Source organism: Oenanthe melanoleuca, chromosome 9, assembly GCF_029582105.1.
Source record: "Oenanthe melanoleuca isolate GR-GAL-2019-014 chromosome 9, OMel1.0, whole genome shotgun sequence".
NCBI lineage: Eukaryota > Metazoa > Chordata > Aves > Passeriformes > Muscicapidae > Oenanthe > Oenanthe melanoleuca.
In genome coordinates this window covers 21,042,159-21,067,994 of record NC_079343.1, presented here as the reverse complement: position 1 = coordinate 21,067,994, position 25,836 = coordinate 21,042,159, and the positions used below count along the sequence as shown (strand labels likewise).

Sequence of the window (25,836 nt, the reverse complement as noted above, 5' to 3'; positions counted from 1 at the left end):
CTTTTATCTACAGCTCTAAGAGCATGACTTGGTGACTCAAATCGTGGTGCATATATCTCCCACCATTTGATTTACACACAAAACTGCCTTAATCATGTTTTTGGTGAAATGGCAAAGCTGCTCTTCAGACCCCTTGTTTGACATCTCTTGTGCTCCAATCACGTGTGACAAGGCTTATGTCATCTGCCTGGCTTATATCATGGGCTATAACAAACACTCAAAGTAAACACAGTATTCCTTATACAGTTCTACTTTCCAAAGGTTGCCCTTGTTTTATTCTGCAGTGCATATGCACCCCTGCACCTCTCTTTCTCTCTCCCTTCCACTGAATATTTGAGTTCACAGTGATTTTTGCAGGTACATCAACTGTCTTTTGCACATGTTGAAACTCAGTTGTCTACAAATATCCATAAATTTGTTCTTATGTGACCCTCAAGTTTGTTGTTACTATAAATTTGCTTCAGTTGCAAATATTATTAATGTAACTTTTCACAATTATAATGAGGATAAAAAAGAAGTGAGCAGGTAACAGCATTTCAGCACTAGCATTTTATGGGGAGGGATTTCCTTGTTTTGGGTTACTCACTGTTCCCAGTTCAAGGCTGCCCTTACAGCATGGACTTAAATGCAGATCTTACACATGATGACAAATGTATTAAAGGTAGTGTGTGTAACACCAATTCAATTAGCATATTATCTTCTTTTTTTCATGAAATTTTATTTTAGTAGTGAAGAAAATCCGATTTGCTGCTCACAGTGCATTTTTCTCACCTGAAGGCATTTGGCAAATGAATGAATTAAGCTTTGGAATGTGCCAGAGGCAAAACTTTTAATAAAAAGGGGAGTCAATAGCATTTAGTGCATTTTGGCTCATACTCCAGGATTGCTTGGGTGAGTATCTTTTTCTAGTTTCCCAAGATATGTCTCAGCAGGCACTTGGATAGGGCACTGTCTGAAAGTAAGATGAAGTTATTTAAATGGAAAAGATATGAATATGAATAATAACAACGACAATAAATGTTCAAGGTGAAGATTAATATGAATATTTTAATTCTGAGTGTTACAGAACTCAAACACAGCCATGGTGTGTCAGGTGGAAGTTCAGTCACTCTCATGTTCTGACAGCACATGATTGCAGATGTCTTAGAAGTTTATAAGAGCACCAAACACTGTATTGTTATTAAACAGCCCTAAAGTAATCTTTCTGCTGAAGATATATCCAGTTGCTTTTTGAATAGAAAGAGGGCAAATCTTGTGATGAGGTTCAGATTACCAGCACAGCATGTGCAGAGCAACCCCCTCTGGCTCTTTTGACCCATTTCCCTTGTTGCATTTGACACTAGCCAGATCTTCCACTGGAGAGACAGCAAAAATTTCCTGTTCTTTCACCTTTTGTTTGTCCAAGAGTTTCTAAGCTTCCTCAAAAATACAGAAATAATTTCCCCAAATACACATGCTGGTGCAACAGATAACTTCTTTTAATCAAAATGTAATCCCAAAGATATCAGATTCCCCCACTACACAGTGATGATTCACTGGTTCATACCATGAAGCCTCCACAGGGATATTTTAGCCTGGGCCTTTGAAACAGAACAGTTCCCCAAACAACTTATTTGAACAGAAGTGAAAAAAATCAACCCTTGCTTTTAATTTCTGGATGGATGCAGAATCTACCAACTTTTACACAAGGCAGTCTTTGTCTCCAGTGTTTGCTTTTTCCTTTAGCCAGGGCAAATAGCTTCCCTGGAGTCTGGCATTTGTCCTGCTTATGGCTGTGGCACTAATATTGCTGCCCAGGAGAGGCCCAGCATGAAAGAGAAAGAAAAACAAAAGAAGAAGATTAGCAGAGAATCTGAGTGCCAAACTTACCAGTGCTTTCCTGAACTGTAACTTAGCAGAGCTGAGCACCATGTTAGGCAGCTCTTTCATTTGTATCAAAATTAAATGTTTTAGCCTTTCTGGATTCACACACGCCTGCTATCCTGCAACTATGAAACAGAACAGCAGTTCTGCGACAGGAACTCACTTTTACCTGAAGGAATCACAGTGGTTTAAACAGTAACACACCCAGTTGCACATCTTTGCCTGGCACAGACACCTGCAACCTGATTTCAAAACCTTCTAAACCATATTATTATGGATGACAGTTCTACCTTAACCCAGAGACCTGAGGCTGTAGCTGACGTTAGTTAAAAGTGTTACAGTTAAAGCTGGTAAAGAGGATGAGCAGGAGTGTGTAGGCCCTGGAACATTCTTTGATATGCTGTGTCATAACAGGCTGGATTATTTATTACAGCTGCTGGTTTGTGAAAGCCCATGCTGCCCTCATTTCTCTCCTAGACCTGCAAGCCTGCCAGTGCTGGGTTGTGCTGGAGCAGACCATGGCCAGAGCTACAAGGATCTGATCAGTTCTCACTTCTCTGTAGTAACATTCTCCTCTATTTTATATTCAGGAAGTTCTAAAACAATTATTTAATTATAAATACTTTAAATTCCAACATAAAAGCACTTTTGGTCCTCAATACAAATTTGATGCTAAGTTTGCAGTAGTGTTTACAGGCAGCTCTACTCAACTCCAACATTTGAATCCTTTCGAAAAGTGATTTGCATACAAGAATTCTCCAGCACTTCACTTTAACAAAGTTACAGCTGAACTTGGCTGTCACCTCCAGCTGAGTGCTCAAACCAGCTGTGTCTCCTCTTGAGTTGTATCAGTGCCAAGGAGCAGCTTTAGAATTCCTGCATCACATTATCCTTTATGTATTTTCTTATACTAAGTCACCTCTGCTGTGCCCTCCATAATTACTGTGTTCTTCTTTGCACAATCTGGACCCTTAAAGAACAAATAAATGAGATTTTCCAAGCTCCCTCGTGAAAACACACTGGTGGCTGTTTTCAGCTCAGCATGGATTCCTCTACTAATACTTGTGCAGGAAAAAAAAGGGAGAGAGAAGCTTGATGTCATCACATTAAGGTGAATCTTGAAATAGAGTTTATATGGATAAAGGGTAGATGGGAGCAGGAACTGAAAGAGGGCAAGGGAGAGTTGAATGGAGATCAGGAAGTGTGGTGTGGGTTGTAATGAAGAAGTAAAGGGCACAGAGAAAATAGAGACTATCTGAACATTCAGGTAGCCCCTAGAGGCTGCCTTCCAAAACCTCTACATTCCTCTGTCATGGAGTTAGCTGTGAAATTCACAGGCAAAGTGACTCTCTCAGCTCACATTCAATGCCTCACCCAAGCAGGATTGATAATGAGTGTAATTCTACATCATTAAAAATAAAACAAACAATTAAAAACTAACTAACAACCTGATAATATAATATAGCTATAATCAGGCTGCAAATTCACACATTCATATTGATAGTAAACACCAAGCTTAAGTTTCTTTCTTCAGCTTTAGAATAACTTGTTACCTAGTCATTAAGCTAGATACTTAAATCAAATTCAGACGTGAAGGCACCCGCATTCTAATGTGTTTACTGGGATTTGGGTGTTGGTTTGGTTTTTGGGCTTTTTTTGCAACCTGTTGACAAATTAAAGTGGCTAAATTCAGGACAATAAAACCAAAATAGAGCTTTAAAAGTGCTCTTTCAGCAGTCAAATTACTTGAGGTCATCCGGCTCCTCGCAGTAATGGCACCTACTCAGCTCTTTCTGAGGTACTCTGTCGAATTTTCCTGAGGTTTACTCAGAACTGAGCACAAGGATGATTTTTCTTAGCTAGGACAAGGGGACACAGCATGGCTTCAGCTGGGAACCACAGCATCTGGCTTCAAGTGCTCTCAGAGAGGAGAATATGAACAAGATCCCTGTGAGAATATCCATGATTTTCACAAAGACCAGACCAAAAAAAAATACTGTTAGTCTGGATCTTGGCTTGCATCCACTTTCTGAATAGCTCTGGGATAGACTAATCTCAACAGCCAAAAGGAGGTTTATACACTTGGGAGGAAATTCACGGAGGTGAAGGTGGCTGACTCAGGCTGGCCTGTGGCTGCTGCAGCCTAGCGTGGAATGGCACAAACCCTGTAGGGGTGGGGCTGCAGAGTGCCCCCAAAAATGGGCTCAGTGCTGATCTTGGTCACTCCCTCGGGGAGCTGGAAGGTGAACGCCCGCAGCAGGCTGGCAAAGAAAATGAAGAGCTCGGTCCTCGCTAAGTGCTCCCCCAAGCACACCCTGTGCCCTGCAGGGGGAAGAAGAAAGGACAGTGAGTATCCAGGAAATTTTCAGTTTCATAATCACTTAGTTCATTCCTGTTGAAAGCAGAGGTGGGTTTTGTTTTGTCTCGTTCAAGGAGAGTACCATGAAAGCCACAGAACTAAAACTATGTGAATTGTCTCTCAAAAGGGTCCCATCCTATATCCTAGGTTAGAAGACACAAAATAAAAATTTCATTGAAAATCTGAGGTGCCAACCTAATTTCTTTCTTGACTATTTTGCTTTCACAGAAGATGTTGAACTTGTGTATGTTGAACATACACAAAAATCTGCCAGCTGTTTGCACATGCTTTAGTGAGTCAACATCAGCAAAGCAAAATTATTTGGTAGTGGCATTTGCAGTTGAACAGAGGCTTGGTCACTTTAAAGGCAAAGCATGAAGCCCGCTGTGTATTTCCCAGGATTCCCATTCCTTGACACCAGTGGTGTGAACAGAAAAGGTGAATATTACATCCGCATTTCAGATAGCAGACAAATACAAGGAAAAAAGAAGGCATTTGAATTAAGGAACCACTTCTGTATGGACATTTAAGTGACTATCAACAAACTATAACAAAACCATCAGCAGGAACTTTAATGCTAGGTATGATTGCTAACTGTCTGTGCATTGTTACCTTGTTTCCTTCTTTTGCAACTGGATTTTCAATTCTGTAAGCAAGAACGTAATCCTGTGTTTATGAGGATGCCTTCTGCTTTTCTTTCAGCTTGTTTCTTTAAAAGGGATTGCAATTAATTCCAGTATACACAGGACAAATTACTCCTCAGGAAAAATAGCTACATATAAAGAGTACTACAGACAAAACCCATGTATGACTGCAGCATGCAGCCAGACTGAGAGGTTTGGGAGTTTGAGTGGGATTCCTACCACAGTGTCCTAATGAACAGTTTCTAACAGCACAGAAGCCTCTCCTTTGGCAGAAACAAGCCAGGAATGTTCTTCAAAAGCAGCAAACAACAAGGGTAGAAGATGTTATCTGAAGAAATTCCATACTCTCACACTTCTGTATTCATCATCTCATCTGTTGAGTCAGTTCAAACTGTCGGTGCATTTACCTGCTGAGAATGGTAAGAAAGCTTCTCGAGGTATAAAGTTTCCTTCTTTATCCAGAAAATGGCCAGGGTTGAACTGTCGAGGTGTCTCCCACTGCTCAGGGTCATACAGAACAGATGCTATATTTGGCATAACAATGGTGCCCTGCAAAGAAGAAATTGTTGTTTCAGTTCCAATTACTAGTGCCTGTCACCCACCAGTTTGTGCCTGATGGATAAAACTGTTGCTTATTGGCATTTGAGTGCCAAGTTGGGCAGAGATGTCTTAACCAGTGCTTTGGCAAACCAGTTCCTCCTCTCAGCCCATCCCCTGCCAGGCAGAGCTGGTCTCTACAGTTGTGATGATGGGCAGGAACCTGAGGCTTCCCTGGCAGAGGCCTTATCAGCTATGTAAGCACCTACATGCTAAGTAAAAGACTTTTTTCATTCCTGGAGCCACAAATAGTAACCCTTCCCCAGGCACCACATTCCTGAGTTTGATGGAGAGTCATTTATAGACGGAAAACTGATTACAAAACTGAAATGCCTCTCTGCCAAAGAAAGAACAGAGGGTGAAAATGTATCTGTACCTTTTTGACAGGGAATCCCAGCAGTGTTGTGTTCCTCACACACAATCTGGGGACACCAACAAAGACAATGTTGCTGAAGCGCTGAATCTCATGGACCACAGCGTTTGTGTAGGGCAGTTTTCTCCGATCCTCATAACAAATTAACTGGGAAGGACCCAGAACAGCATCCAGCTCCTTCTGCACTTTTGCTGTGGAGAAATATTCACCACTTCAGAGGAGAAAAATGCATAAAATACTTTAGGTGGTCACTTTTTATGGAGCAACAGAAAAATGTATTATTTCAACATAGTACATTAGGTATATATCCTGTGATTTAATATTATTTAATTAATAATTTAGCATAATAAGATAATAAAAATAAAAAGGAAAACCACACCACTCTCACCTTGGATGTCTGGATGCACCACCATATAGAGCAGTCCCCAGTACAATGTCGTGCTTGAGGTCTCTGATCCACCAAGGAAAAGATCATTTATGACATACACCAAGTTTTCTTCATCATACTTGGGCTTGGCCCCCTCTTTAGACTGTAGATGGTGATAGAAAGTTGAAGTTAAAGCATAAAAATTTGGTCATCCTGTATGCCCTCTGTGTGAGAGCTGTGAGACTTCCACAGCTGGCATGTGCACAAAGAATAGTCAAATTGCAGTTTTTGATGCGTAGTAAGAGTTTACTAGTTTCTCAAATAGGCACTGTAAGTCTGCATTGCTGTCTTTCATGAGATAGATTATTCTTTCATCACAAAAAGACAATTCTATGCTTGATGACTTAATCACAAAAACTTCAAAGCACACTACAAGTTAGCCTAGAGTGCACTTATAAGCGAGTGCCCCATAATGTGTCACTCCTTGGCCTTGGTATCTAATGGTGCTAGCAAATGCCAAAGGAAAATCTATCTGAATAAAAGGATTTCAACAGATTATTTTGAGAGTAATTTCTTTTCTCAGTTCAGGATAAATGTGAACTGATGGGCGAGAGGTACACATGTATTTCCTTCTGAATAATAAGGGAGTAAAATAAACACAATTAGAGAAAATACATTAGGCAAAACCATTTTCAGACAAACAGACTGCAATAAATTGCACCACTGACACCAGAGAAAGCTCTAAAATGGTTATTTTAATAAATCTTGTCATAGTCACTCAGATAGCAAGTGTAAGATGATGTACCAGCTCCTTTCAGAGCCCGTGAGCCAACACTGTGAGGACACAGCAGCCTGACTAACTGAAAGCTTATGACCAGAGGTAGAAGCTACATAAGCTTCATCTACCCTAGGAAAGAGATGTTTCTTTTATCTCCTGAAAAGTTTGAAGCAGAAACCATGGTGCTCTTGGCAGAGCCTCTCTGGCTCAGAGTCACTTCCAACTATGGAAAATAATAGCCTGGGCAGGGAAGATTAATGCTGATTATGGCATTGTGTGTGAAATTGTTTTCTAGGTTGTCCAGTTTGAATATAAGGGGCAAGCCAGCCATGCCCCAAACAGTGGGGTAACATAGGGATAATGATTGCCTGCCAAGGGAGAAGGCAGACAGTTATGTGGCATAGATACAGTCAGTGTTGGAGCACATGCTCTGGATCCCAAAGAAGCATGCCTGCTCCTTCAGGGCAGTGATTTGTGCATGTATTTATTCCCAATGTAAACATGAGCCTTGCTGTAGATGATGAGGTGGTCTACCAAAGTTATGTAGCCTACAGGAACAAACTGTCTTGTATTTATTACAGGATTGAAGTATACTCATGGATATTTATGGAAAGCAGATGAGAGCTCATGGGTTCAACTCCTGCCATACTTGATGGTAATTCATTCATATAACCAAAATACAAAACTAGGTGGCTTTCTGAGACACATAAGTTAGTAATCTCAAGATACTGTATTGATGTTAAGAAGCTTATGAAATGTAAGAAACTATGGAAGGGTCACACTGAGTGATTTAATGGACTGTTTGACCTTATACTTCATAACAGCATGACCAGCCAGAATGAACACTTACTTTCTCTATCTCAGCCAGGTAGAAGTCAATGAAATCCTGTGGTTCAGCTGGTATCCCTCTCTCTACATGCCTTCTGATCTCCTTCCTTGCAAAAGAGCTCAGGACATCATAGCAAGCCAATGTCTTCTTATGAGGCCCAGGGAGGCGGCACAGCAACCAGGGCAGGATTTCGTACATCTGCAGAAGTGACACACAAGGGGTACCATGAATTCTCTGTCTCTGACAAAGCTGCTTTTAGACACACCAAGAGGCTGAATTGTTCTGTCCAGAAAAGTTGATAGTGGAATAAACAGACTGGCATTTCTTTGAACAGATTTTTGCTGTCGTGTGAGAAAGCTTTAACAGCAATTTAACACAATTCCAGGGGTTGAGGCAATTCTGCCAACACTCTGCTCATGTCTCTAAGTTTACTTACTTAATGAAATCAATGTTACCTCACTCCTGCACAGCTGGAAACCCCAGCTCCCACACATTCAAAATGTAAGGACATCCTTTCTGGATACCATGAGGCTACTAAGATTAACAGGTCTGCAGCCTCAAGTAACTGTCGGAATTTTTGGAGCTCACTAAAGGAATTATGGTCTGGGTATCACTCTAAAATAAGGGCTAAGGGTATCACTCTAAGATAAGGGCTAATTTAGCTTTCCTAGTCAACATCTTTCTGACTTCTGAGGAGCAATAATTGTTCTGGGCATTAACAATATTACACCCTCACAATATTACACCCTCACAATATTACACCCTCAGCCTGCTGAGTGTATTTACACACACATTTTTCAGCTCTTTGTACTGTCTGTCTTGGATAGTTCTGTCTGTGCAGCATCTGCCATTCCACCCTGCTCAGCAAAGAGCAGTTCTGTCTCCTCATCAGCATTTTCGTTTGCCTTTTCTTTTAAAACTCAAATGCCAGTTAAATTCGCTATGCCATCCACATTCCCCATTACACACAGCTTGTCCCTCTTTAAGGGTCTACACCTATTCATAAGGAATACCTCAAGTGCACTTCAAAATGCTTTAAGTGCAAAGTTGGTCTTTATGGTGTTTCGTGGGAAGAAGCTACAAAAAAAATCTCTGACAGTACTTGAATTGTGAGACTCTCAGAGAATGTATGTATTGTTTTTGCAATGTGTGAATGGTGAGCTATAACACAGTAAGGAAAAGATTAATAATTAATATTTTATCATTTGTGAGGTAGGGGAGAAAAGAAAATTTTCAGCATATGATTTGCAGAGTGACAAAAAGCAGAACAGTTCAATGATACCCATTTTTGGAGGAGGGAACTAAATAGAAGTGAGAGGAACAGCACTGCAGAATTCAAATATATTACCAACTCCAGTCTCAAGTTAAATTTAGATTTTTCTGTTAGTAGTTTCAGAAATACCAAAGGACTTAAAGCCCCTAAGCTTGCAAAAAACCAAGAGGGTTTTTAAAAATGGACTTTAAACTAAGGATACAGTAATAAGGTCCCTCCCCAAGGAGACTTCTTAGCTCTCAGCCTACACTTGCCTGTTGCTCTATATTTATTGAAGACCCATTTTTGTATCTGCTGTTTCACTTGCTACCTATTTCAGAAAAGAACAGCATGTGATTTACTCACCTGATGAACAAAGCTGCCTGCAAACCTGAATATTTTCTCTGTAGCATGGATCAGTTCATGGAAGGTTTTGTCCTCATCAGAGAAGTGATATCCAAAAACCACAGCACATATCACATTTGAAATAGAATGGAAAAGAGGGAAAGAAGGATCCACAGGTCTTCCTGCAAACACAGTAACTGGAATTTACTCTCAGTGTTTTTTTCAAGTGATCCTTATACAGATAGGACTAGATGTTATTAAAGGCTTAATAAAATGTTCTCTTTATCCAGCTGCTGTATGAATGAAGGCAGAGATGTGGCACTAATATGAATTAATGAACATGAAACATAGTCTTAAAACAAAGGACACTGTAAATTTTTTCCTCATAATTCTAAAACAATTCCACAGCCCTTCCTGTGAAAAAATATTGTACAGCTAAGATCTCTTCAAGATATCACATCAAATCTGCTGTCATCAGCTGTGAGGAGGAAGAAAAGAGAGAATTTGAGAAGGAAGTACTGTCACTGGAGATGAACCAAGGGAAGTCAGTGGCAGACTTGTTCAAAAATGTAAAGAGCCAATTATAAGGAAAACCTGGAGGAATGTGGGAAGGTTTAACAAGAAGAATAGACAGACAGGAACTGCAAAGTAAGTATAATTAAACTATCACTGTCTCAGCTGTAAACAGTAGATCATGTCTCTGTCTGATGATTTTTTTTAAAGTTATGAAACATATGTTCATGAAAAAGTGATTTGGATGGAAATCATCCTATCGTGGACTTTAGGATTAACCTGATAATCCATTGAAGTTTCCTCCCACCTCCTACTTTCTTTGTTTCTTTTGCTAATAGTTACTTAGCCAATAGTTAATTAGCCAAATAAACAATAAAATATGTACAGCTCTTAATGTCTTTAAAATTTAAGGAAATTACTAAGCTCTGCAATACTCTTCAGTTACCCATGAGCAGCCTGAGAATGGTTTGGCTGTGCAGTTCAGCAGCATCGTGTCATTGTACAATGTATCACAGACAAATTATCAGCCCGTGGAGGTGGAATTTCAGAAGTTTCCAGCTTCACTAGGTGTATGAAGAGCTATATAAGAAAGAAATACTTGTCATTCTAGGCTCTGTCTGCTCTTGTGCTTTGGGAAGTTTGGATACATCACCTAGAAGGGGTAGGTAAGTTTGCATACTGAAGATATGGATCCATATCCAGACTGAGAAGTGCCTGATTTCTCAGCAGGTAAGATACCTTTTAGGCTCACAAAAAACTCCACCAGGTGAGAGGCCTCCTCTTGCACTCGGTGCTCCAGGCCTTGTTTCCCCATTCCCAAGTTGCGCAGAGTCATTATTCCAAAGCGTCTCTGCTGCTTCCAGGAGCGACCACTTGCAAGGATAATACCTGAGGGTGTTTGCTGGCTTGTTAATATTTGCTACAGACATGGAACAATTCATTTAAATAGGTATTATAAAACACATGGAGTAAATCAGGGAATACACTGTTATGCAAATATCTTTGGGTGAAATTATTGGTAAGCAAAAATCACAGCCAAACATATCCAAACTATTACTAGACCACTGTTCTTAATATGTAGTTAATAATTGGAGAGCAATCTCAGGATTTTCTGGCTGCACCATTTCTTGATGTCTTAAAATACCCCAGAACACCTTAAGATGCCTTTTTAGGAGATCTGCTTTAGCCATACTCAGGTAATCATGCTCAAAACAGGAATAACTGGATGAATTTCCACAGAGTAGAGTTCAGGACAGGGTATGTTTGTAGAGATTATAGACCAATTAATGTGATGTTGAAAGCTGAGGTGATGAAGGTGAAAGATAAGGGACATTTGGGCTCTGTTTGTACTCTGGAAGAGATAACACTCCATCAATTGTTAGATTGCACTCCTGGTCACCTGAAGAGCCCTAAACACAGCACCTGCTGTGAGGGTGAGGCTTCACCTAGCTTTAAACAATCTGTGTCTGCTTTGGTATAGCAAATGCAGGGGCAGGGAAAAAACCTACAAACTGCTGGAATACTCTAAGAAGTGGTTTTCCTGTGTTGCAGGCACTCTCACAATCAAAGAGTACTCACAAAATGTTCGGGGGGGTCCACAACTACAGAAATGTGAATTCTGAAGTAGGGTTTTATAGGTCTCTTGCTCATGATGGAAAGTGTTTGGCAACCATAATGTATATGGTTACTAAACAAGCATTGCATTCATGTGATGTGCAGCAAAGTCATGTGTACCACAGTGGTATTGTGTGAGGAGGGCAAGATTGCTGGGTTCTGGATAGGATCATATACATACATCTTGAATACAGCAAAAAGGCCACATAGAAACAAGCTGGAGAGTTTCCTAGGCTAGGGAAAGCTCAGTGCAAAAGGCACCATGGCAAACAGTAAGATATTTTCAAAAGCCAGTGGAGGACTTGAACAGTGCCTGATGGAAGATTATTCTGAATGGGAGGGCAGAGTCTAACAAGGCAGAGTAGTTTTCAAGTCAACATCTTTTACATTGTTAATGGCAGGAAACTCTCACCTTTTCCTTTGGCCAATGCTCTGAAGAAAGGTGACACCAGCCTCCCAGAAACATCTTCAGGGTGTGTGGTCATGCCATCCTTCACTGCTTGAAATCCATTCAGTATAACCACTGGGACCCACCCAAACCACAGAGTGTACATGTTACCATGAGTTTTTGCCAGCTGTGGAAAATGGAAAAGATGCCAGAAAAAGAACAGATGAATCCCCATATATAGATCTCAAACAGACATTGCACCTGCTATTCACCATCTCAGTGGACAGTTTTGTACTGAAAACATCCCCATGCATATAATTGTAGCTAGAAGCAGGAAGAAGATGTTTTGCTGAGATTAGGGTTTTCTGCAGCCAATTTTATTTGCTCCGAGGGGAAGTTATTTTCTTTTCAAAGCACATTCTGCAGCAACTCTGCAGCAAAAGAAAGAAAACTTTTTACTTTATGTTGCATTTCCTCCAACCCCAACATTTGCACCTTTTTAGTTAAGCAGCCACACTCTGCACCATCCTGGGGCTCTGTGCCTCCAGCGAGTCCTGCCTTTGCAAAATGAAATAAGCTGATAAAACCTGCACCATCTGTGTGCTCCAGGAGAGGACATGGACACAGAAATTAGCCAACAGCCATGAAGTGCCAGAGGGCTGCATTTGGCTCCAGGATTTCCTCACAGTGCTGAGGACACAGCAGAGGTATCCAAGTGTATGCCAGAACAACTCCAGTCATGAGTGAAAAGAGCTTTGTACAAGTATGGACTCTGCTCCAGCACACCCACAATGATACAAGAAAGGTGGCAGACAGTGTCTAAGATGCCATGAAAATTGCATCCAATTGATTACAACAGACACTTGCTTCTCCTCATATTTATTTAGATTCTGGCTTTCCTCTCCCTGTTAGAGCATCACAGCCTCTGCTCTGCACCCATGTGTGCTCTCAGGCATCCACCTGAACTAGAGGTCACCTGAAAACCATTACAGGAATTACTGCAGCTGTCACTAACAAGTGACAAACAGTTTTCAGGAGCTGTAGGAAGATGGGGAGCAAATGCCCTTTCTGTGCTCCAAGCATACATGCAACATCTTACCCACTTGGTGATCAAATTAGGTAATGCCAGCCAGCATTTTAAAAAGCATCACATAGGGATAGCACTATAGTAGGCACAGCTTCACACTTAGCAGTGCAGAAGCATATTTTAGATTATTAGTATTCTCCAGCTTTAATAACAAATCATAAACTATGTCCCTAAGTTGACTCAATTCTTAAGGGCATTAAGTTTCTCTTGAAGACAACATATTCCACATAAGAAGGTGACTCAAATGTAGGAATCAATTGATCTTTATGTGTTCACACCTTGTCTGTAACTTTCAGAGACTTAAAACCCTCAATTAATCACACTTTTTAAAGTCATGGCTAAAAATAACCAATTAAGAGGAGCATATTAAAAGAAATACCTCCATCAGAAGATCCCGATGAAACTGAAATTTCATATGCAGCAAGTTTCCAAGCAATGGGAGAGGAGTTGGTCCAGGAGGGAATTGCTTGCAAGCTTTTTGCAGCCTGAAAAATTCAACAATTAACAAAAAAATGATCAGTATTATAAAACCTTGCGTTATTGTTAGCATTTCTGAGCTAATTTATCGGCTGATTTATAGCAGTATCTATCAATAAGGAGGTACTGGAGCTGGGAAAAAGTAATCTTGCTTCTTGTTCCACCAGTTTTATCTGCAGACTGAGTTCTACAAAGTCCCAGTTCCTTTCCCTCCCTCTGTCCCTCCCTCTTCATCAATGCCTGCCCTTTTTCTGCACCCCATTATTTGCCATACTGAGATGTATCAAACTGATCCCTGATCAAAAGCTCAGGGATCTCTCTCTGCTCACAGCAAGCCTCAGTATGGATGGAAACATGGAATCACTTGCACTCAAGGTATTTTTCCTGAAGCTTGTGTCAGGGAACTGCTGCTTTTTATTGAACATGAGAGGAGTAAAACTCAGTTTCATCTGCCTTGCAAACTTTAGAAACAGACTTAGTGATTCACCTTAGAATGACTTAATTCGGATTATGAATGTTACATATTGATTAGACTACACAGTTACATAGAACATAGTTACAATAATATAGAGTATATGTTTACAATAGGTTATATTGGATATACAGTATGTACTTACAATAGGTAAGATGTTCCAGGCATTTTAGTCACAATCATTATTTAAATGTGGTTGTAAATTCAAATTTGCGCACAGTTTACACAGGCAAAAACAAGTGTAGTTACAGAATAAAGATGCAACTGGAAGATGAGATTGCTACATGTGATTTCTGAAAAATTAGCCTTGAGCAAACTTTCAAATGTTAAACTTTTTTCCCCAGTAAATTGAAAAAAGAAGCATTTCACCAAGTGGGCACTAACACAGTGCTTAAAAACTACATTACAATTAAATAATTTTTAAGATCACATTATAATTTTTATATTAAAAAATAAACTAAATAGAAAATTCCAATTCTTGATATACTTTTAAAAAAATGTAACCTAATTGAAAGCTTCATGAACCTTGGTTTATTTTCTACTTTTTTTAGTCAGTTTCAGAATCCTGGCTATTATTACCAGCTCCCAATAAGTTTACAGGACACATTAAAATTCTGTCCTCTGATAAAGAAGGGATTAACAATGAGCTTGAAGCACAGATGAGACAAAACTCTGGGTGCTAGTAAGCAGAGAGAAAGTGTCTTCACTAAGAATGAGTTCAAGTCTGAACAAGACACTGCTGTGCCCTGCAACACAGACATAAATGTTATTTTGCAAACCTGGCAGCATAAGAAAGTAATGTGACTCAGGGGTAGCCATCCTCTCCTTCAGCTGGCCAAGCTTTGCAGCTTTTGTGGGTACACACGTGTTTGTGTCGTACAGAGAAGGCAGCACAGACAAGTAGCTTTTATCACCTTATCTGTGCCTGTAATGGGCAGCACGGTGGGAATTGGGCTGAGGTGGATTCCGTGGCTTTGCTAAAGCCAGTGCAAATTAGGTACAGCCCATTGTGAGGCTGAAATCAATAAAACACAAAATTGGAAATATTTGTTTCTTCAAACCAAAATATCAATTTTAAATTATAAAAAACTTTGGAAAAAAGGAAGAAAGATAGTTCTGTGGGCAGACAACTGAAACCAGAAGAAATTACATATATTGTATGAATAGACTAACTGCAACCATGTTCATCTCTTCTCTGTTAGTTCAGATTCCATTGCTTAATTTTAGATGTTTCATATTGGTATTGTATTAGTATTAGTATTTTGATATCAGTAAATAAATTGAGTTCTTTCAGAATATGGGTCAGGTTTAACTGAAGTCAAATCACAAGTGTCAGAAGCAGGACAAAGCCAAATGAACCTGCCAGCAATTTAACCTGCCAGATGTTACAGTTAGCTTTCCTTTTCCAGTAGTTTTAGACTTCCCCAGCTGTCTGAAGTCAGATGTGTGTATAGTTATTCCACCAGTACCTGATGTCACTGGATGAGCTGGACCGGAAAGAAAACCAGGATTTTGTGTTCACATGGACCTGTTCCTGTCTGATGCATCCTCTTCTGGACAGACTGTCAGCAATATTTGCTGGGTTTGTATTTTTGACAGAAAACTCAGCTTACTTAAAAGATGGCAAGCTGAAAAAAGGGGTGGATGCAGAGGAAAAACCAACAAGTTTTAATGAGAGCTAGAAGGAAGCCAAAGTTAAGATTTTTAGTGGATTTAAAAGTACAGTGTGACATAAGTCTCAGGAAGATTAGTACAATGCTTGCAAAAGTAAAGCTGTGCAGGTAATGCAACAATCGAACAAGCATGGTCCTGAAATGCTTGAGCAAGCAAGTTTAATTTCAGCTCTGGGACATCGATATTTCAATACAAAGAATAAACTAACACATTTGGCAAGAGGCAATGTCATATCGGAATTAGGATCTCTGAAGCACAGGAACTGTGCATACATTGGGCACAAAGAAGCAATCAATTGCCTTGAGTGAGGCTTCAAATAAATAATTATTAGAAGTGGAAATTGCACAATACATTGCTATGCTTTTTAAACCTTCGCCCACAATTGTCTTCAGAAACTTGCAACATTCACAAGGGGCAATGAGTCTAAAAACTGGGAGCATTAAGGCTGCAATTCAGGTAGCACAAAAAGTGGGAAAAAATATATAATTGATGTTAATATAAAAAATAAAAATGAGAAAAACTACAGAAATGGGACTGGCAACCTTGGTCCTAACTGCTGCAAGACATTTTCTCACAGAGAGTTTGCCTAAGAGAAGAGTGACTTGGTGTTCTCTGGGTAGATTGCTGGGAACTGCATGGTACCTCTATGTAAGGAATAGCTGGATGAGTTTTTCATAAAGCTGGCAAGTGCAAAATAACTGGGATCATCTCCATAATTTCTGCAAAACAAGCTTGAGGATGCAAGCAAAATCCCTCAAAGAGTTAAGAAAATCAACAGGAAAAGATAGTAAAAAAATATTAGAGGATATATTTTCAAGCCTGACATAAAGAACTGGATTCTGTTTTCACAAAAAAGAGAAATTAATATTTTTATGTTAGGATTCTTTTTGTAGGGCAACAATAACAGTAACAATACTGTGTTACTGCTGCTAGTGAGTAAAGGAGAATGTACAGGCCTTTGGGGTAAAAATAGAAATTCGAAGTCCACAAATACCATCTTTTCAGAAATGTCTCAGAGAAGCACCAGCAAAAATATCACAAAAAACTGTGAAGTGCAGTGCTAATGTTATAAGCTGGAGCAATTTATCATCTCAATCTCTATCAGTGGTTTCCTCACAGCACAACTGATGACTACCAAGAAAAGGAAAACCATAATGACAGGGCAGTGATGGTAGAGCAATTTTAAGTCAACCTTAATAAACAAACTCCATGAGAGACTCCCACAAAGCCTGACAGAAATTAAACACCCAGAAGTGTGTGTCATAACAGTTTGTCAGAAAAAATACATCCAATCTGAAATCCAGGAGAGTTGCAATCAAAGAGCAAATGGCTGAGAAAATACTGAAAACTGATACTGAACACAGGTCAAGAACTGCCAAGGCAAAGTTAAAGCAAGACCAGTAGCTGACTGCCCATGTTTTTCACCCCAAGGATATCCAAATAAAGCATTATGTGTCATTCCACAGTCTTAAAATTTCACAGAATAGAGAAAACAATTGTATGATAAAACAGATAAAAGTTACCTGGGTTTTTTTTTAATTTGAAAATATTACAAACTTGGTTGATAAAGCAATGGCATCAAAGTTACATTACTTAAAGCTCTCTTCAATTACTTTAAACCATTTCAGAAAATCTAAAAATGCTGTTTGCAAAGCTTGCAAATGTCATGACTGAGAAAATTGAAATTCAGGAAGCCAGATCACTGACAGAGGTGGCAACCACTGCATCTTCTGCAGGGCAGTCAGATGTAAAACCACACAACATGGAGCAGTTTGTCCCAAGGGAAGTGGGAGGACTGAGAGTTAGATACAATCTCCTTGAGCTGTGCACCAAGAAGTGCAAAAGTCTTGGCACCAAACCTGCCTCAGCTACAAACTGGCCAAGGACTCAGGAGTGGCACAGTCAATAGTGGAGTGAAGGAGTAGAAAAAGGGTTTGGAGAAAATTTATCTTGGCATGGCTGACTAGGAGGTCATAAGTGGGTTTAGACACATCAGGGACAAACAAACTCTGAAGCAGAACAATGGGCATTCTCCAGAATAATGATATTGACCTCAAAATAGCTCAAATGCAGAGGATGGCTCTGAGGATGGTGTTCCACTGCCATACAGGTCCCAGCAGTCTGAAATGACCTGGTCAATCTGCTGTTGTGTTCAGAATAGACACAAGGCAGAGAGTCATGCTCAACTGGAAGCATCAGCCTGGGGATTGACTCCATGTAGCTGCATCTTTTCAGCACAAAAAATGCCAATCATACTCGAGTTAGATCTTCATTTACCTAGGATGTTAAGTGTTCCCAGCAGGGAACACTGCAGGTGACTGCTTCTCTCTTGGCATGCTCTTCACCAGCTTGGTTGCAGATTGTGAGCTTGGCAATTATAAGCATGAAGAGAAACACAGCTTTAAAGGGTTGCACTTGTGTGACAGTGACTGCAAAGTGAGAAGCAGCTTTTCAAACCAGAGAAGACTTGGAGGCCAGGAAAGGCTGAGAATGCTGTAGTAGTGTACAGTGAATGAACAAGGTAATAGATAAAGACTGAAATACCATTATGACCCCCACCTTGTCTTTGGTTGTCATTAAACAATTCATAGGAACAGAATGTCAATATCCAGGAACATACAATGTCTATTCTATGAAACCAGGGTTAAAAGCATCAAGATAAAAGTACTGACCTAGAATTACAATATACTTTATACAGTTCTGAGAATAAGCAATGATTTCCTTTCTTTAGTTCACACTCCAGAAAGTATCTCAGGGTGCTTTATCATTATTAGACACATTTGAGGTGTATCAAGGCAAAGATACCTATTTCTACACATGAAGGCAAGAAATTACATGGCACTACAGGATTTTTTATAATTAAAATGTGTAACGGAGCAGACTTTCTAATCAGGCAAGTATTAATGCTCCTAAATTTTCATGGTAGGAATTTAAATGTAAAACATGAAAGGCAGAACCAACTCACCTCAATAATGTATTCTAATTATTACACTCAACTTGTAGCAATGCATTATCCCAGATTCATATAAATGGAGCTGTACCAACTCCATTACCTGTCTCCACCTCACACTTCCCTTTGTAATCCTTTGCAGCCAGGTATTTTCAAGTCTTCAAAGTCCTTAATTAGGATGTGGCAAGAGTCAAGCTGCAAGAGGCAGAAACCAAGGGAAGATGGAAATAGAAGCAGCCACATGGCCTTTATGGAGGGTCAGGATGGCTCATAACCCAGAGGAGGTAACACATCCTCTGGCCAAAACTGACTGGCAGCTCTTCAATTACACCATCATTCCTCACAGGCTTTTTCTCAGGCAGAGCTCTTTTCTGTAACATTTTAGATTTGAGAGGTTGATTTATCAACCTAAATAAGCATCAAAAAATACTTTGGAGAAAGATTTAGGGAACATTTCTTTTTTTTATTTTCTATAGCTTAAGTAGGAAAAAAACCCCAAGCAGTAGCACAGAGGGTTAATAGCCCTCCACCACATACTCCTCAATCTCCAGCATGGTGGCAGGGCAGCAGCTCTTTGAAGTATTAAACTAATTGCATTTAGCTGCTAACAGAGAAAATCTGTTCTATTAAAGTGGCAAAGTGACAATTAGCCATGCATAAAGTGCTGGGGCCAGAAGTCTGATTCATGCCTTTCTTCCCTGTCCAGGGAAGCTTTTTCTCCTCACTTCCAAGGGAAGCTGAGTGATGGAGACTTGCACTGCAATAATGCTAATATGAAGGGAACAGGGGGATTTAGAGTTACACTCTGTGTGTGGCAAGAAATTCCCTTCAAAATTGAACTTAAAGCTGGGACTGTGCCCTGACAGGCCCTGTTAATCTGCCCTGTCTCAACATCTGCCTCTCTGCTGGCCCTTTGTTGCTTTTCTACCAGTTCCCTGAGGGAGGGAGGGACACAAGTAACCAATGCCCCTCCACATTTATCTGAGTCTCCTCTGGAAGAAAGCACTCTGACAATGCTGCTCACAGCTTTGCCATCCAGTGCCTGCCTCTGGGAAATAACTTCCAGCACCTATGGCAACTCTGCTAGTGTGACTTTCAAGAAAGATGGCAAGAACACTCAGCAGCTTTCAGCATTTGGCAATTGCTTAGGAATCAAAGGGCAAGCTGGGTGGCACTGACTGTGTATTAGTTTGTCATAGAGTATCAAGGGATTAGCAGCTGGTACTGGCAAAGACGATGCAGGCCTTTAGACACAATTTTCTCAACTGACTGAACATGAAATGACTGCAGTACCTACACACATCCCCAAAATTAAGCAAGAATAATATATGAAAAAGTTATCTAATTTTTATTTATTGTTTCAATTATGATAGTATTGCTTGTACAATACAGTAGCAATGTCCTGAAAGGTCCTTTTCCCCAAAAAAATATTCCATGAGTGTTACGATAAAAGGAATTGAGAAATACCACCTGAGGTCAAAACTGTTATTCCTCCTGTAGATATTATGCTGCAAGAAATTTTATTCCTTGCACTAATATTCCTGAGAGAGACCTCTGAGTTTCTCACATAAACCAGGAAAGCCATCTTCTACCACAGAAAACAATCTGTATCCTCCTAAACATCCATCACTTTTACATATTTTCCCTGTCAGCTTCTCTGCATCCTCTGATTATGTGTGACAGCTGGAGTGAGGATTTATGGAAGAGAGTGGAGATGTCAAACACACATGGGACAGCACAGGGTCACAGTTCTGGACCTGGAGACAGAGAGTAAAAGAAGTGCTCTCAGAGGCTGCAGAACTTCTTGTACAATTGTCAGGAAAGACATTGAGGTGCTGGAGAGTGTCCAGAGAAGGGAAATGGAGCTGGTGATGTATCTGGAGCACAGGTCTGATGAGGAGCAGCTGAGGGAGCTGCGATTATCCAGCCTGGAGAAAAGGAGGGACAGGAGGGATCTTACCCCTCTCTACATCTCCCTGAAAGGAGGATGTAGCCAGGTGGGGATTGGCCTTTATCCCAAGTAACAAGTGGCAGGACAGGAGCAAATGGCCTCAGGTTGTGCTAGGGATGTTTTAAATGGGACATTAGGAAAAATTTCTGCACTCAAAAGGTTGCTCAAAACCTGCCTGGCACAGTTTGCCCAGGGAAGTGGTGGAGTCATCATGCCTGGAGGTATTTAAAAGATGTGTAGATTTGGCACATGGCACATGATTTGCTGGTGGACTTGACAGTGCTCTGGTTATGGTTGGACTCAATAATCTAAGAGGTCTTTCCCAACCTAAACAAATCTATAATTCTATAATTAGAGAAAAGTAGGAAGACATTTAGTACTGCTCCAATTCATGGAGGACAGGGCTTTCTTTGATCAGAGCATGGCATTCTTCAAAGAGAATCAGTTTGGTCAGCTCTGTGTAAAGCATCCTGTCAAACACATCATAAAGATAAAAGGCAATTTTACTTCTAATTGACTCTCCTACTACAGAAGCCCAACCTGCATAAAGACTAACAACAAGCTAAAATTGATGAAGAATAGCCATAATTCTTTTGTTCAATGTTTCCTGGTTTGTTTTTGTTTTGCTTTTTTTTTTTTTTTTTTTTAATTATTTTTGGTGTGGAGAATGATGTTGGTATGGAGTTGTTTGTTTGTTGGTTTGTTTGTTTGTTTGTTTGTTTTAATTATCTCAAGGTTTTCTCTTGGCAGTACTTAACAGAAAGGAAATGAGAGAGACAGAGCAAATAAAAGAAATATGCTGCTTCAAAGCCTCATGGATGCAATTCCCACATTTCAAACTATATAATTACTTTGTTTTTCCAGTGTCTGGGCTGGTCAAATGCCACTGCCTCACCTGGAGAAAATGAAAGTTAGTGCAAGGCATCCAGTAATTTGTTTGGGGGCTTCCCTGGTGTAGTGCATTGCCTTTCATGGGAGAGATTGTGAGTACAGAGAAAATTATGAACATTTTATCTTGATCAGAGAGCAGAGAAGCACAGTCATGGTGAATAATATCAATGTAATCCAGAAACCGTGCAGACACTGTTCTACCAAAAGGTCCAAGGAATCTTTTAAGGACTGTATTGTAGCATTTAAATCTCATCCTCCCCAGTCCCAAGCTGTTGTCAGCAAATGAGGGTGTGATGAGCTCCAGCATCCCTGGGAGCAGGGAATGTTGAAGGGCAGCTCCTGCTCAGCAGCTGAGAGCCTCTGCTGCCCTCTGCCTGGAGCCCTGAGCTGCTGGGAAATCCACATTTTGTGCTGTGGAATTCCCACTTGATCCATGCTGAATTAGCCAGGATGCTTCCTGACAGCTCTTGGTGTTCTGCTTAAGGACAGGCAGCTTCCCTTGCAGCATCAGACCCAACACACAGGGCAGGAATAGATCCCCAAACAGGAGAGATCCTAGACAGGGCAGATGCTGAACAGGGGAGATCCCCAAACAGTGGAGATCCCCAAACAGGGCAGATCCTATAGAGGGGAGATCCCCAAACAGGGGGAGATCCTAAACAGGGAGCTCCCACAGAGCTGTGCCCTGTTCTGCCAGGACAGGCCATTGCCACAATAGTGTCAGAGAGTGGCAAGCCTGGACCCCCATGTACCTGTTCCTGCAGGTCCCATAATGGCCTGCATTCCTCTAGGATTTTGGTTGCTGAAACTGCTGATACCCTCAATATTAGGGGTGGGTGGTGGCATTTGTCCCTTCCCAGAACTACCACAAGCAGCCTAAAGGAAGCTGCCTGTCTTACCTGAGAAACCAGAGTCACCCACAGCTTGTAGTTGCCAGTCCAACCTGAATTTACGAGGCAGAGCCAATGTTCATGTGACTGCACCACTGAAATAAGCACTTTTATAGAGCTCAAAAAAGCTACTTCAAAAAGAATATCATATAAAACACTCCAATTGTTTTTTTCATTTTCTCTGTGATGCTTCTTAAAATGCAGCTTTGTAGAATACCATCATATCATCACCTGACCACAGAATATATTGGTGAATATATTATTAGCTCATCTCTAGTTTCATCTGCTGTATCTCATAAGCTGTTTGGGGAAAGGGCTGCAATTTTGTTATTGTTATTCCTTTAACATTAGAATCTCACACTGCAGGACAGCAAATAAATACTTTCTGGAGTGTTTGGCAAAAAATACCACAGGCTGTGATTTCTTTGCATATATTAGGAGGAGTTAATAAGCTTTTCACTAAGTAAAAGATATCAGATAAAAGACAACTCAGCTGAAATATTACTTGAAATCAATACAGTTCATTGGTGGTTTTAGTCCAATTATTTCAATGTATTAATACAGTTTAAAACAACCTGTCTCAGAAACTCCTAATGAAAACTTCCTAATTTTTCCACTAAATCTTTTATTCAAGAGTATTAAAAAAAAAAAAAGTTTTAGTTCAGGACAGCAAACTTGAGTTTGAATTCTATACCTTTTAGAGGTGTTTCAAGTCACTGCAAAACTGAAATGTATCCTTCTGCTGCAGCTTACTGCTCCATGGAAACCATAATGATAAGAAAAGAAATCCCAGAAAAATTTCCCAGGGAAAATTGTAACTCCAGGAAGAAAGGAAGGAGGGAATAATGAGAGATACTGGAATAGGATCACTCTCACCTCTTCAGGTACGTGACATTAAAACTGCTAAGGAGAAGTATCCATGTTTATGGCATCTTCACACTTTCACAAAGGTAATAAATACAAATAAAACTGTCCTGCATTTAAGTTTCTTTGAATTTAGACAATTTTGGGAGTATCTCTTTCTTACCTTGCTGCAGATAACAGTTTGGATCTTGTGGCATCAAGAAATTAGGCCTTTCCCAGGCCTAGTGCTTTTACTAATTATCAAGGTCCTCGATGAAATATTGAATAGTACTAGATGCAGGACAGCATCCCATTCAGTGTATCTTTCCAGTTTGACATGGCACTATTCAGATGCATTTCCTGACTTTTTCATGAAGTTTTATCAAGCACATTTCCACAGAGTTTGTGAGATAGTGTCAAAGCCACATTAAAGAGCAGTAAATTGCATTGACAGCTTCTCTCATGAAAACAGACCTCTAGCAATGTCTTCAAACAGAACTAAGTAACTTTGACATTATTTGGTGAGTACTGACTCTGCTTTCCTTCCATTGCTTACAATTTGATTATTTGTAGGATATTCTGAGAAGTGCAATCAGGCTGACTGATTTATAGCACTGCAACTTCTCTTACCTTCTGAAGACAAAGAAATGTTTGACCTTTTCCCATCCTCCACAGGTTTTCATACATAATTGCTAATAGCTCTGAGGTTGATACTGTTCCCCTAAGTGCCCTGGGATGAATCAGCTCAGGCAATTTGAAAACATCATGTTTATCTAGATATTTTCCAACTTCTCCTTCCTAGCCTAGACAGAAATCTTCCCTGAATGTCAGTGGTGTTGAATTCAATGGCCATTTTCATTGATAATAAAAGCCAAAAAAGCCATTAAGTTTCCCATTTGCAAGAGAGCCTTCCTGATATACTGCAGTTTTGAGAAACCACCAGTTTCCTTTTTCCTCATTATATTACTAGAAATACAAAACTTTTTCCTTACTACTTATATTTGCTTTGTGCATAAACTTTCATTGAAAAGGGCATCAGATGAGCATCACAGATTCACAAGGCTCTGAGCCTCCCCAAGAGCTGCATGAACCCAAAATCTTCAGCTTTGCCTCACATGCCTTTGGCTCATGTGCTGGGCTCTCATCCCCTGGACAATCCTGCACAAGGGATTAGAAGCCACCCACCAGCAGTTCCTGTCACAGACAGGCACCAATAACCTGCCCCCCTTTGAGGTGCAGTTTCCCTCTGAAGTGCCCTGTGTGTCTCCTCTCCCACACCTGCACAGGGGGTGTTTGTGCCTCTTGTTTTGGGTTGTGCCATTCCCATGGCTTCAGGCAACTCAACCTGCTCCAGCTGCATACAGGCTGTCCTGGCCATGATTCCATCCCAGTTCATTTATCAGCTTCCCTTTTGGAAGGATGTCTGGGGAAGCACGTGGCCATCAGGAGTGACAGCATCACGAAGCAGAGATGTTAATGCTTGTAATGCTACTGATACTCCCAACTTAATTTCTAAGCAGCAATGACAGCTCCAACATCCCCAAATCACAGTGGTTTCAGCTTTGCCTTATCTCCCCATGCACACATGCAAATCCACACAGACTTTGACATCAGTTTCTACCAGGGCACAGTTTTCTGTCACATAAAATGTCAGGATGTGATCTTCCATATTTCACTAGTGCTATCCTGCCATTTAATTTAATAACAGCTAAATATCAAGTGGTTACTATTTTGATGCTGTGTTCCATCAGCCATTGAATTAGAAATAATGAGACAAATCTAAATTTGTGATTCATGGTGAACTGTTGGAACTAATCTCAATCACACAGCAGATGACATGGAGTGATAACTGATTTAACAGATGATCATCTGTTCAACTATCCTGTCCTCTCTCACAGAAATTAATGAAGGACAAGTTCACTTACATTTTACAAGACTTTTCCAGACAATATAAATACTTAACATAGGAACCATTCAAAAAAGGAATTTTTTCTTTTCCACTAATTATAGACTCTTTAATTGCTTTTGATTAGTATTTGTGTATATGGCAAGCCTGTGTGGCTTCAGGAAGCTGAGCTGCTGAGGTGTTTAAAAAGTATCTTTGGATTTTCTGTGAACATTTTTCAATTTACCATCATCTCTAACCAAAGTAGGTTCCTCACCCAAACTGCCCCTTGGGAAGTCCTTGCACCTGGTGTAGCAGCCTCCCAGTGCTGATCCTAGCAGGAGTCAGGCATGGGAGTAAACAGTTGCCCTATTAGAAAAAACTTTCCAAAAATTGACTTATCAGACTTTTAAAATGCCAGAAGTATGTGCTCCAAAAGAAATCTTTTCTCTATCTTCACTCTTCACCAGATTTCAGCCTGCTGGACTTAAGTTATTCTCTGCCAGGTTTAAAGCTTACACATATTCTGCTGCATCACATGTAGAAAGTCTCAGTGAGCTTTAAGTCATCTATAAACAAAACCAGTTGCTAATTTTTCCTTCATATCTTTTATTAGTGATCATCAACAAAAGGTTGACTGAAACATTGCTATTGATGATAGTGACATCAAGAAGTAGAATCTTCCAGGTGTGTTTTCCTGATTTGCTTTTGGAAACGGGATAATGAATGGATTCATTATCAGAGATAATGAATGAATTTTTGAAGTCAGCAGTTGATTTTGTCATTTGCTCAGC

At 40.2% G+C, this 25,836-nt stretch overlaps 1 protein-coding gene across 1 annotated transcript; it reads right to left on the bottom strand.

Moving 5' to 3' along the window:
• Positions 1-4,006: 4,006 nt before the first annotated feature.
• On the bottom strand, positions 4,007-13,559 carry LOC130256744 (cytochrome P450 2J6-like). Its single transcript, XM_056498677.1, has 9 exons — positions 13,389-13,559; positions 11,947-12,109; positions 10,659-10,808; positions 9,429-9,589; positions 7,832-8,008; positions 6,225-6,366; positions 5,840-6,027; positions 5,274-5,415; positions 4,007-4,185 (listed from the first exon to the last, which is right to left on the bottom strand). The coding sequence occupies exons 1-9, from the start codon at positions 13,557-13,559 to the stop codon at positions 4,007-4,009; spliced, it is 1,473 nt and encodes a 490-aa protein (XP_056354652.1).
• Positions 13,560-25,836: the final 12,277 nt, after the last annotated feature.